The 13,401-nt window shown below is 31.0% G+C and overlaps 2 protein-coding genes across 2 annotated transcripts in view; one reads left to right on the top strand and one right to left on the bottom strand.

Moving 5' to 3' along the window:
- The window catches only part of LOC111413140 (slowpoke 2), a 393,515-nt gene that overhangs the window by 59,686 nt on the left and 320,428 nt on the right, over positions 1 to 13,401 (top strand). The gene's annotated exons all lie outside the window — the stretch shown is intronic.
- On the bottom strand, positions 3,410 to 8,562 carry LOC111418016 (U-scoloptoxin(19)-Sm1a). The gene is made up of 3 exons (XM_023050481.2): positions 8,419 to 8,562; positions 8,233 to 8,364; positions 3,410 to 3,592 (listed from the first exon to the last, which is right to left on the bottom strand). The coding sequence occupies exons 1-3, from the start codon at positions 8,480 to 8,482 to the stop codon at positions 3,471 to 3,473; spliced, it is 318 nt and encodes a 105-aa protein (XP_022906249.1). The 5' UTR covers positions 8,483 to 8,562; the 3' UTR covers positions 3,410 to 3,470.

Here is a 13,401-nt window from a genome sequence, read left to right as displayed (position 1 = left end):
TTACCTATTAAATAAAGTGATTTACCGTATACGTGATTTACTTTTGATTATTCTTAGCACATCCCCAAATAAGCGAACGATAAATTCAAGCCAAAATGATATCCATACGTTTATAATTGGCTTACACATAATTCTAATAGTTGATACATCACCTCCTGTATGTAGTAACAGATAGTTCTATAGATATATGACTATTCTGACTTTTTAATTACCAAAAGAACTAAGCATATTATATGGATTTAAAAACTGAAAGTTTTTGAACCATATTGCGTTTATAATCATATTAAGCTATCGTCACTGACACTACTCTGCGCGTGATCGTGTTCAAACTGAACTCCTTGAATACCTCTGATGAACCCGGCGTTTTCGGGACGGGTGAAAGTTCGACGAAAGTCCGTCTGTTCCATCGGCTTTTCCACCACAGCTACCCTGTCATCCTTTTAGGAACCATTAAGTTACCCGCACGAACTTTTATAGTACTGAAGAGGAAGTAGACTTCTCCTCCATTTATTCTCAGCTACTCAACGTTTTACTTCGCAGTTCCTAAAGCAACTACATAATAACGATTTCGGACCAGTAATATTCCTTTATTTTTATAATAACAAACACCAAATATCTCTTCAGATTTTAGTAGGTAGTAAGCCCTATCAATATCAAGAGCCATTTCAATGACAGTTTCTAAGCTGCAATATACAATGACATTGGACAATAGAATACTGTTACTCAATTGGGTAAGTCATTTATACCAGAAGAAGAGTATTTAGTACCAAATATTACCATATTTTGATCGGTCTAGAATACAAAGTGTATTTTGACAATTATTTTAACTCATCGATGCTACATCGATCTTTGGAAAGTAAACCTGTGGCATAGTACGTAAAAATATGAGGAGAGGAGACACATCATTAGCTTCAAAAGGGGTTCGTCTGTAATTTGGATAATTGGGCTGTATTTGCTCATAAATTCTTGCCACCCACACCAACTTAAACAATGAAACGACGTAAGGAATGACGTCATTTGTCCATGAATCTTGTGTAAGCATAATTAAGTTATATTACTTACGAAGTTATTAGTAAGTGAACCACTATGAAGTGTATGAACAAGATTATTAACATGGTATTGAAACAGTGCGCATGTAATTGGCAACACTTAATATATCACGTACTGCTCTTTCCCTATCCATAAATCCTTCTGTTGTGTACTTTCTTTTAATTGTTATGTATTGTTCCTGAAATGTTCCTTCTCAGTTCTTTGCTCATATTCACTATTCAATTTTTTTATTTTTCGATTAAGTTGTGATATGTAGTTGTTTTATTTAGTACATCAGTTAGAATTTATTCATACCTTTTTCGCTTCTGGTACTGACTTAGCCTGTTTCTTGCTAAAGGAAAATTTAGTTGTTGGCATTAATTACTTTGTTGTCTTTAGAAGCCTTCCTGGGGTGGATATAGGCATGTAGGTATCGAAGGAGATTAATACTCAGTATGGGCTGTAACGCCACTAGAAGAAGAACTTGAGTGTTCTACACTTTTTGTAACTCTCTAAACGTTGCATCAAACGTATAGGGAACTTTCAAAACCAAACATAGTGCGTAATAAAGGGGGTAATAAAGATTGTCCGCACAACGATGATGTTGCTGTACATATTTCCAAAATTTCAAATCTCGCTCCTCAAACTTAATATTGCTTTACACAACTTTTGTAAAGATTTGTCTTAAGTTGAGCAATCATAGATATAGAAAGCCATGGTATCTCTAATCTAAAGTACGATTTCATATAAATTGATAATTATATAATAAGGTGCATTAAACCTTTAGATCACACATAAATTATTTAAAAGCTTATTTTGTCATAACGATTAAGCTTATTGTTAGAAGAGGAAGATAATTACAGATAGTTTAATTTAAGGTAAAGTTTAAAAACAGTCATTGAAGATGGTTATTTTTAACTTTATGCGATTTCTGTAGATTATGCATAAAGAGCTTTGCTTTTTAAGAAAACATATGTATAATTCAGCAATGTCGGTACACTATTGCATAATTAAGTCATAATAAAACTTTCTTGTGTAACTGTTATGTTTATAGAGTTTCAATATTTAAACGCAAATAAACTTGTTAAATTTTTAAACAAGTACCCATAGTAAATAAACATTAATCTATTTACTTAAAGCGCGCGAACTAAACAAATATTTACACCTAAAACTTTATTTATTTTGGATGGAAAGTTAAATAATTTAGGAGTTTATCTTGAATTTATTTAAAAAATTCGTTTTGTTTCCAAATATAACTGTAGCTCTACTATGAGAGATATCAAGTTGGTACTAAATTTAAGTTAGAAAGGCAAGAAATTAATATATAGGTCACTGAACAGACAAGAACCGAAAATCGATGGCCTTCTGTATAATTCACTTCTAACGGACCGTAAACTAGACGTCCTGATCAATTCCCTAAACATCTAGTGTCTACCTAAATGTTGAAATAAGTTACTGAAACTCAAAATTTTATCTTTAAACGTGGAAGTTCATTTTGGATCTATTCTTTATTCATGTCCTCAGGGTGAAAACTGAGTAAACCAACAAAATGAAGCTAAAAGGACGATAAACTTGTGTAAAGGAGCGTTAAATGAAACTCTTGAGAACAAATGAAAGGATTGTAAATATTGTAACTCGATGCACTAATAAACTACAAACAATGGCGAAAAGAAAATATGTATAAATGAAGCTTAAAAGTTTATTTTAATTTATGATTATAATATTGTTTTTTACTTCGCAACAAATTTTATTTCGGTTTGAACATTGATAACGATACTTTACTTTCCAAGGAGGACAAATAAACGAACTCAAACAATGTCTACCACTTTTTCTACAAGGATCCTGGTTATTATTCACCGTGTGCTTAGTGAACCTTCCAATCATTATGGCATTACTTGCTTTATTTATGTCGAAAAAATCATCGTCATAATCAGTATCATAATCATATTCGTCATAATAATAATCAGCGTATCTTTCTTCTTTATTGTTATCATAGCTTTCTCTGTCATAATCGGATCTTTCATTATTATCTTCATTGTTTTCGTTTAAATTGTAAAGATTACTTGAGGGATCTGTTATAGCATCCTCATCTAAATTCCTTTCGTTTTCATTTTCGTACAAATTAGTAGTTGTGCTTTCTTAATTAATTTGATTTAGTTAATTAATGCTAAACGTATTTAATACTTTCTTACCTTGTGTAATCACATCAATAATAAAAGATGTCCAAATAACAAATTTGAAAACAAAAATCTTCATTTTCTTTTAAATTTATTTATACTTATTCATATTTTTACGATATCATTAATTTAAAACAATAATTGATTGTGCGTTAAAAAAATTATGTATTGTGTAATTGGAAATGGATAATAAAAGAATAAGATTGCTTTTAGTTTTATTTCTGATATTTTATATTTTACATTTTGTTACTATATGTATAGTGTTTAAGACAGATAAATGCAACAGACTCCAGTAGCACATTCAAGATCTGGGTGTGAAATTACCGGTGGACAATCGGTTGAACATTCTCCACCATGACTTGCGCACCTTTTATCGCTTTCTGGAACTAAAAAAATAAAATAATAATATATAGAGTGAAAGAAATATGTAGTCGGTATTTTATATAATATTGCTAAAGTGATATCATCCCATCCATGTTCCTTCATTTATTTAAATCATCAGCGTCAATAATGAAAGTAAACTATAAAGTATTTAACAAAAACGAGACGAAGTTTTTGCTTCCATTTACAACAAAAAAAATTGCTGTCGATTTTACAAGTTATTATTATAACGATTTCCCGTTATTTGCGATATAGAAAAAAAAAGTTAACAAAAAGTAGCAAAAAGTTTTTATTGAATTTTTAATAAAAATCTTTACCGTTATGCCTATGTGTATAAACACAATAACACAATAAAATTGGTAGACAATTGAGAGCTGAATTGGAATTGAAAAATAAAAATTCTTTGTTAAATGTTGTCTTTTACAAAAAAATTATGTAGTGTTAAATGATATGCTAATGATATTGGCCAGTTCTGGATTCTACGATGAGCAGATACTTCAACCACTATTTTAATTATTAGGGCATGATAAATTCGGTATACAATTCAGGCATTCATAAGTACTACAAAAACAAAAAGTACTATAAAAGCGTACTTGAGACGATACTATGTTGTTTTTGAAGCGCTATTTTACATATCTGTTGTATGGCCTCAATGTCCGAGCTGATATCAAATCTCTAGCTGGTTCTACAAATAAAAGAGCGTCAATGACATATTTTTCAGGCATCATATGGCAAAAGTGTTTAACCGTTTCGGAAACTATTTTCGTATTATCAAAAACTTTTGTGTGAACATCGGGAATAAATATTCCCGAATAGTACAGGTGTCTGTCGATTATACAGGGTGTTCCGGTGACTCGGGGAATAAAATTAACCTCATATACTAGAGCAAAAATTATGACGATTGGTGATAAAAATTTATTATAAAAGTCTTCAAATGGCCAAGATATGGGCCATCAAAGTTCAAAAATTTTAACACATTTTTCTAAGTATTTTCAATACCATTTATGGTAGAGCGTTGAAATTTGGTACAGGGTAAACAAATATCAAGCAAAATCATTGAACCAATTTTGACTTTGATCGGGCAGCGGCAACCATGCTATACAGGGAGTCCCTAAAATTTGTTTGCTCAGAACTTTTTTGTTCGATCGTAACCCTACATTTATTTTTGCAGTTTCTAATAGAAAATTTATTTTAGAAGCTTTTATCACTCTTAGATAATATTGATAAAAATCACCGTTTTCGTGTTAAATGCAAAAATGGTAGGCTCCCATTTCAATAACACTAAAAAAAAAAGTCTAAGCCTGCCATGACAATTAACAAACGAATTCATCGACAGTTGTAAACACGCTTAGTCGTTTAAACAAATACTAAAAACCTTGTAGTGTTCGAAATGGAAAATTACACGTTTGGAGAACAAACCGATATGCTTTTAACATTGGGTGAATGTCTTGGAAATTCCGTAGCAGCCGCTAACCGTTATCGGCAAAAATTCCCGAATCGTAAAACCCCCAACAGAAAAACGTTTTCTCGAATTGAAGCCCGATGAAGAGTAAATGGATCACTAAAACATATCTTTCTGAACAACGGCAACCCTAGATCTGTTCGAACTGCTAGTACTTCGGACATGGCTAGGCGATTTGGGACGTCAAAAACGACTGTGTGGCGTATTCTTCGAGAACAGCAGCTTTACCCATTTCACTGCTGTAAGGTTCAGGAAGTACAGCTTACCGATTATCCAATTAGATTGGAATATTGTCAGAAAATGCAACAGAAAATACAAATTGATAATCAGTTTTTAGAAAAAATACTTTTCACCGATGAACCTACTTTTTCTAAAGATGGAATAATTAATTTAAGGAATTTATATAGTTGGGCTGAAGAAAATCCAAAATTTTTCAAAACTTGGAAATCTCAATGGAGATTTTCTCTCAATGTTTGGGCTGGGATGTCATTGTTGGTCCCGTTTTCTTGCCGTCAAGACTTGATGGCCCTACATACCATCAACATTTGGAAGGATTGGATGAGTTCTTAGTGACGTTCCGTTAAATACCAGAAGGGACATGTGGTCTTTTTGAACATTTCCTATAGTATTTTTTATTACTTGTCTTGTTATTTTATGTATTTGTTTTATTTTTTCTGTTAGCGTTGTCGTTAAAATTAAATTTATTGTTTTGTATTATCTTTTATTAAATCAACTAAAACAAATTAAAAAGGGATTTACCTAATCTACACTTGGAAATGTTACATACATAATATTTATGACGGCTCAGTTGGATTTGCACTTGTCATGGCCGACTTAGATTTTTTTTTTAGTGTTATTGAAATCGGAACCTAACATTTTTGCATTTAACACGAAAACGGTGATTTTTATCAATATTATCTAAGAGTAATAAAAGTTTCTAAAATAAATTTTCTATTAGAAACTGCAAAAATAAATGTAGGGTTACGATCGAACAAAAAAGTTCTGAGCAAACAAATTTTAGGAACATCCTGTATAGCATTGTTTCCGCTGACCGATCCAACTTATAAATTACCCAATGGTTTTACGTGATATTAGTTTATACTGTACCAAATTTCAGCACATTACCATAAATAGTGTTTAAGATATTTAGAAAAATGTGTTCAAATTTCATAACTTTGATGGCCCGTATCTTCGAAATTTGAGGACTTTTACTAATTTTTTTTACATGAATCGTCATCATTTTCACTCTAGTGTATATGTGGTTAAATTTGTTCCCCGAGTCACCGAAACACCCTGTATATAAAAACTCTAATACTCGCTTAAGCATAACATAGCTCACCGGTTCGTTCTTTCTCTACAGGTGACCACGTTTTGTAATCACTTTGTTATACCAATTAAGTGTGTCTGTGGCTAATCTATGATTATCTTTTCAATAAGGTAATTCTATAAGAGTATTTCCTGGCAAAGTAGCTGGATTTATATGATTGAAGTATATATTTACATCTATTGTCTTTATTCTGATCTTTATAATGTTAGACATAAAGAACCCTATCATCTGCAGCTATTACCTACGCAGAAGTTATAATTCAAGTTTGTCGGGCAAACCAACTTATATGAAACACAACATTTTTGCAGGAAGTTCAGTAAGACATCGCGCCCAGCAAAAATTGGAAGAATACTTCCAAGAAAGAAATCAAAGTGTCCATAAGAATCATGAACGTTATGAGAATACACAAATTATCGCATTTAGCAAACCTTTGGTCGAGTGACAAAAGTCATGTCATCTAAGATTTATAAAAGTTTATTGAGAGTATTCATTTAAATGATAATACTAAACCTGTACTGAAGGGTGAGGTATGATATGACAAACTACATTATATATAAAATACTAGCTTGTATGATAATACAAAATGATAAAGTAATAGTTATTAATAAATGTTAAAAGCTCAAATGAATGTTAATCGTATGTTAACGTTACAATAATTTAATAGTTTAATTTTTAATTCTTCCAATTAATATTGGATTGATCTTTAATAATCAAGTGTATCCTTATTTTTCTAATTGTACTATAAACACTGTAATATCTGTCTCATCAAATATTAAACGGCAGATATCATTAATTTACGATCAAGTCATTTCGCAATATTATTCATTGTAAAATAACACTGTACAATTTCTAAAGCCAATGATTTAGGTTTTAGTCATCATGTTAACTTTAACGGAAAGTTAATCTGCCAAAGCAACTGTTTGTATTCTATAAAGCCAAGTTAATTGGGCAAATTGTCTTTGTGTTTTGAGAAATTTCTTTTTATTAAAGTTACGTTGAACCAAGAAGTGATTTTATGATACTTAATCGAACTGTAAGCCATTGTTAACGTACACTAAGCTTTGCTTTATTAGCGTTAAAGGAGCGTTCAGTGAGGAATACTTTCTCAGATTTCAAATAGATTTCATATTCACTTAATCAAACGATAATCAACGCTTTAATTTAATCATTCGAATACGCCCCATTATCTTATTAACTTATAAAGTATTTTTGACGATTTTTTAAAGATTGAGACCGATTTTATAAATCTAATTTAGAGGATTGCTAACATTGACCGTGTTATCAATCTATTATCATAGGTAATCCTTACGCTTACTTTCACGTTCATTGAAGAAATTAATAATTTTAATTTTTATGTATAAATAATAACGCCATATTATTATTTATAAAATTAGGGTGTTTGAAAAGTTTTCACTCATCCCCGAATAAATATGTGAACATAACTTAAATTTATTAATTATGCTATGATTTTTTAATAACCTCAATTTGAATACCTTATTAGATCACCTATATAATTTTTTTTTTTATTTGATTTAATTTATTATTTTATCTACATTATATTATTACTACTAATAAAAGTATTACGACTATTAAATATTTCAGAATAAATTAGTGACTCACGATATAATTTTATGTTTCAGGTAGGTGTCAATCTTTAAATCAAAGGAAACCCTTATTTGGATAGGTTCAATATCCTATGTTCTATTGGGTAAGTTAATTGTATTTAAATGACTAAGTTTATATCGCTTAATCATGAAATATCTATGAGTTTGTAATATCAAACTTATATTATTCCTTGTAGTAGCTTCTAACTATGAAATTGAGATTTTAATCGAATTATTACCATATAAACTAACCTCTATCGCAACATTCGGCTCCTTGGGACTGTTGCTGTGGGCATAGACCTGAGGAATGAGGCGAATTTGGACACAGTGAGGCCAAAACGCAGTGACCTCCCACAGCATTACATCCATCCTCCGGATGAAAATCTAATACAATCATAAATTTAAATTAAGTTACTTTATAAATATTTAATAACATACCTCCCATAACCAAAGTTATCGTATTAACGATTACTAAAACACATATTGCAGATTTAGTTAACATCACTGATATGAAATTATATTATTGAATTAATCGACTACGAGATTTCGGAGTACAAAGTGTTCACCGAACCGAATGCTATTGAGCCACTACACCGCACTCGAAACTGTTTATATACGTTCGTTTAGGAACGTGACGATATGGATGCGAGAAATGTCTAGTAACAGAAAATTAATAATAAAAAAAAACATAAATTTGAATGTTGAATGAAGTTTAAACATTTCAAAAGTTTTTATGCAAAATGTTTTTTTTGTTTCTTTTTTTTTTGTTGTTATTCGTTTTTAGAACTGCAAAAAAGCGTGTTATGTTTTAATCAATTTCACTTTGCCAACTTTTAGCTTTTATTTATGACTTCCCGAGCGGTAACATATGGGACGAAAGAATCGAAAATGAGCTTTCGGTGAAAGCCTACAAACCACCATAAATCCTGAGTACGAATTTCTCTTTCCCTACATATTTCGCATTAAATCACACCGTTCAATAAACGTTTATTACACTTTGATTTTTTTTAATTTAATTTTGAATATGGACTTGAAAGTTTTCTTCTAAGTAATAATAAATAGTAAATGTTTTTGTACATAAATATAGGTATTTTATATGTATTTACCTGAACATGAAATGTAGGCTTATCGATGAAGTAAAGTATGTAAAATATGTACTTAATTATTCACTACTATTTCAAACAAGGTGTTGCAAAAATAATCTGATAACTGAAATTGCGGTTAGAACATAAACTCGTTAAACTAAGAGAACAAAAAACGTTATATTTTGTTCGTTGAGGTTAAGACATTTGCTCTAACACTTGATTTGAAATTATTAGAAAAAAATAAATTATTATTAGTATATCGAATCAAAATAAAATGTGATCTCTAACCTCGTTTCGAGACTTTTAAAATATAAATACTTTGTACAGTATCAAAAATATAATGTTAATCATCAAAATGTTGACGTTTTCCAATTGCGATTTATATTCGCGTATATACAAAGTATATAGCGTTATTTTGACAACTTTATAACAGCAATATATCTATGTATACACATACAGGTAACGACAAAAGTATTTCATTGATAATGAAAATCGTATAATGTCAGTCGGTTTCGCTCTCCTAAACACAGTATCTATCACCACTAAGTGATGGTCTATAAAAAGCTTCGTCCTTCTTATATCCTTGACATCTCTGAAAGAATTTTTCAGATCTTTGAAATTGTGCTGCTATCACGTGCTTTCAAACGTGATCTGATGGATGCGCTTGTGAGGGTTACCCACAATCATCTGGTTCGTGGTACAAAAGTCCAAGATTCTGATGCCATTCTTGTTGAGGATTTCTTCCCCTGCATACTGACCTAGCATGTCTCCGCTTTTAAAACGTTTGTTTCGAAGAGCAATAGAAGGAATCTTGTGTCGTCTTTAGTAACTCACTAATTCCCAATTAAAGGAAGAAACTTTCGAGGAGGTGCAAGACACTATCAAGAAAATGAAGAATGGTGAAGGCAGAATGCATAGTATTGGCCGAAAAAATAAAGAACCCTCCAAACGGCAATATTCCTCATTAATATTATTGTAAAGCTATACTCCAGAATCATGGAGACCGCCTAAGGACTTTCATTTTAGAAGAACTGGATGAGGAACAGGCAGGTTTCAGACCAATACAGATGAGTGGATCAGCAGGAGGAAATCTGCATATTTGGCTTTCTTGGATATGCACTCTGCGTTTGATGATGTGCAAGAGGTCTGGAAACCACTGGAGAAGAAAAGGACTTTCCCTACAACTGATGTAGGCCATCAGGTCCAAACTTAACTTAACCTCAAGCATGTTCGTCGTGGAAAAAGTTGTTAGACAAAGAGACAGTTTATCCCCATTGCTATTTCTAGCTTTTATGGATGAAGTGGTGAAGTCACGCAAGACAAGAACCGAAACTTGGGGGCCGACCGATCATGTGCGAGGCTGATATATGCAGATGACGTAGTATTCATCAAGTTCTTCTTTAGTGTAAGTCCATCCTGTTTGAACCACACTGTATATGTGACACGAAACCCAAAGAATGGAGCAAACAGAAACAAGAGAAAGACTTTTAAAAGAAATGTACAAGAAATAGTAAAACATTAGCATTTAAAAGCACGAATGTTTTTAGACATAAGATAAATACATATAGGAATGTAACGGTAAAGAGAGAACCGAAACAGTAAACACTGAATACCTCACAGGGTATTGAATACGCTAGCTATGAAGAATCAAAATAGTAAGATGTATTACATTGACTCTCATGCAATACGGCCAATTGCTTAAACATAAAAATTAACAAACTTAATGATCATATCGCTCACTAATTTAGACAATTAAATTAAAATTTAATCAGTGATGTCCAAATATTTGACTATAAATCATCGAAGTTTATTTTTTAGGTTTTCATATTTATCTTTTGAATATGTCTTACCAAACCAACCTTTTTAGAACATCTTTAAAATTAAATTGAATTACAATGCACTACAAAACAAAAATAATAATAAAATAATAATCTACCATTCAAAATTGATGCACAATTAGAACATTGGAATCTGTATAGTCCTAGTTATACTGCACAGAAGTACTATATTGAATTGAGCATTTGATGTCTGTATTAGCCCTAAGTTGAGAGTCCAGTCGATAATGATGTACGCACAAAAATAGAGAAAGTTCTTTTTAAATTGACTGGTTCTGCAATTAATAGCATATACTGTTAAAAAATCTAAAATCGATTGTGTAGAATATGTGTGAAATGATAATATTAGAATTGTAAAGAAAACCGGAAATCCTAACCACTGCTTTGTTTTCATCAAAACTATGTCAAGGATTTGCGATAAATTATTTGATATGATTTTTAACGTAAAAGGACAGTGATTTTTCTAAAAATATTTGTAAAATAAAACAAGCAACTAGTTCTGTTCTTTTCATTAATATTAAAAAAATCTTAATCACTATTAAAAAATCTTATCTTAATTTTATTAATGTTAAGCCAATTTTTTTAAATGATTTTAAACGTAATTATAACTGAGACTAATAAATGTAGAAAATTCTTGGGAAAATCGACCATTACAAGGAGAATTAAAACAAGGTTGTAAACAACGTTCAGAACACACTATTTAATTAAAAAAAAACAAAGTTAATACTTAAAATTAACAAAAGAAATATTAGTAAACACTAAAAAAATGGAGGTACATTAAAAGCAAACCACATAACGAACAATTCCGAAGCCTCTAGACCAGATTAATAATTTTGAAATTCTTCTAAATTAATTCTCTAAACGGCACATAAACAAAAATTCGGCGAAGACAAGGTCAAAAGTTAAAAATAACAAGATATTGTTCATCTTAAAAGCTGATAAGGTTTTTAAGACAGAAGGTTATCTCTTTTTTCCTTCAGAAAATACTTTAGTTGATAAAAATGCCTTTTTTATTGAAGATTGAGAGCGTGGTTGCTGTGATCTTCTTTGCAAAAAATTAATGAGTGCAGCATAAAAAATTAGTGCAACCTCTTTTCATTTTATTCGCATTGAATATTTGCCAGCAATCCATTGCCAAAGAGCTGTTCATTGAAGCAATAGTGTTTCATCCCATTTTATTTTTGATCAAAAGAATTATAGCCAGTAATTTAGTACTCCAATCCTCTCAGTCCCATTTTGACAACTATGGCGATAGACTGTTTCTTAGACGTGTATGTTCCTTTACTTAACTTTAATTTTCCCTTCATCTTTAAGTACATATGTTGATCATATCATCTGTGCGATTCCCTTCGCCCAGGTCGACGATGTTCTTGATGTTTTTAATGGTTTTGATGTATATTTGCAGTTTACTGTAGAAACCGAGGTTAACTCATATGTACCCTTTTTGATCACCAAGGTCATTAGAACTGATGACCATTATCTTGGATGTATACAGTAAATCTAGGTACTCGGGTAGATTCATAAACATTCCTCTAATCATCCTATTAATCAAAAAATTAACACTATTGTCACTTTGTGGGATAGAATTAAATTAATTTACAAGGAGATTGTTGTTAATCCCGTTAGCAACAAGAACTAAGGTTTAGTTCCAGGATAGAATCGTTGATAAAGTAGTTGAGGGCAAGTCCTGCAATTAATATCATATACTGTTAAAAAATCTAAAATCGAAATCCCTAACCACTGCTATGTTTTCATCAAAACTATGTCAATGATTTAATTATTTTAATTATTTGATATTATTTTTAACGTAAATGGACTGTGATTTTTATAAAAATATTTGTAAAATATTAACAAATCGTAATCACTATTCTTTTAATAATTTTAAATGTAATTTTAACTGAGACTAATAACTATAGAAAATTCTTGGGAAAATTAACCATTACAAGGAGAATTAAAACAACGTTCTAGGTCTAAAAGGTTCCGACATTTCACCACCTTTGTGAATTTGATATTAGAATAACGCATAAAAACAAGAGTTCGTGGAAGTGCTTATGTCGGCATTTTCAGAATATCGCTTTCAGAGACTTTACTGGTTGAATTGTTTTAAAATGTAACAGGTAAAACTAAATTTGCATGAAAACTGCTTGGCAACAAATTTTGAATTCATTCCATCGTTTTACATTAAGACAAAATGTTTAAACTAAGTCATTAAATCATGGATACTCTAAGTGTGGCAGAAAAAGTCGAAATAATTTTTATTTATGGACAAAGTGGCAGAAAAGTTGCTGATAGTATAGCTTTGCATCGAGAACGTTTTCCTGATCGAAATACGCCTTCGAGAAGTACCTTTTACAGAGTTGTGAATGATTTCACTAACACTGGAAATGTGGAATCAAGAAAAAGAACTCGGCAAACAACTGTAACTACGGAAGAAAAGGAAGTTGCGGTATTAGCTAGCGTTGAGGTAAATCCTCAAGTTAGCACTCGACGACTTGCAATTG

Source organism: Onthophagus taurus, chromosome 1 (genome assembly GCF_036711975.1).
Source record: "Onthophagus taurus isolate NC chromosome 1, IU_Otau_3.0, whole genome shotgun sequence".
Classification (NCBI taxonomy): domain Eukaryota; kingdom Metazoa; phylum Arthropoda; class Insecta; order Coleoptera; family Scarabaeidae; genus Onthophagus; species Onthophagus taurus.
This window is presented reverse-complemented; position numbering and strand designations above follow the sequence as displayed.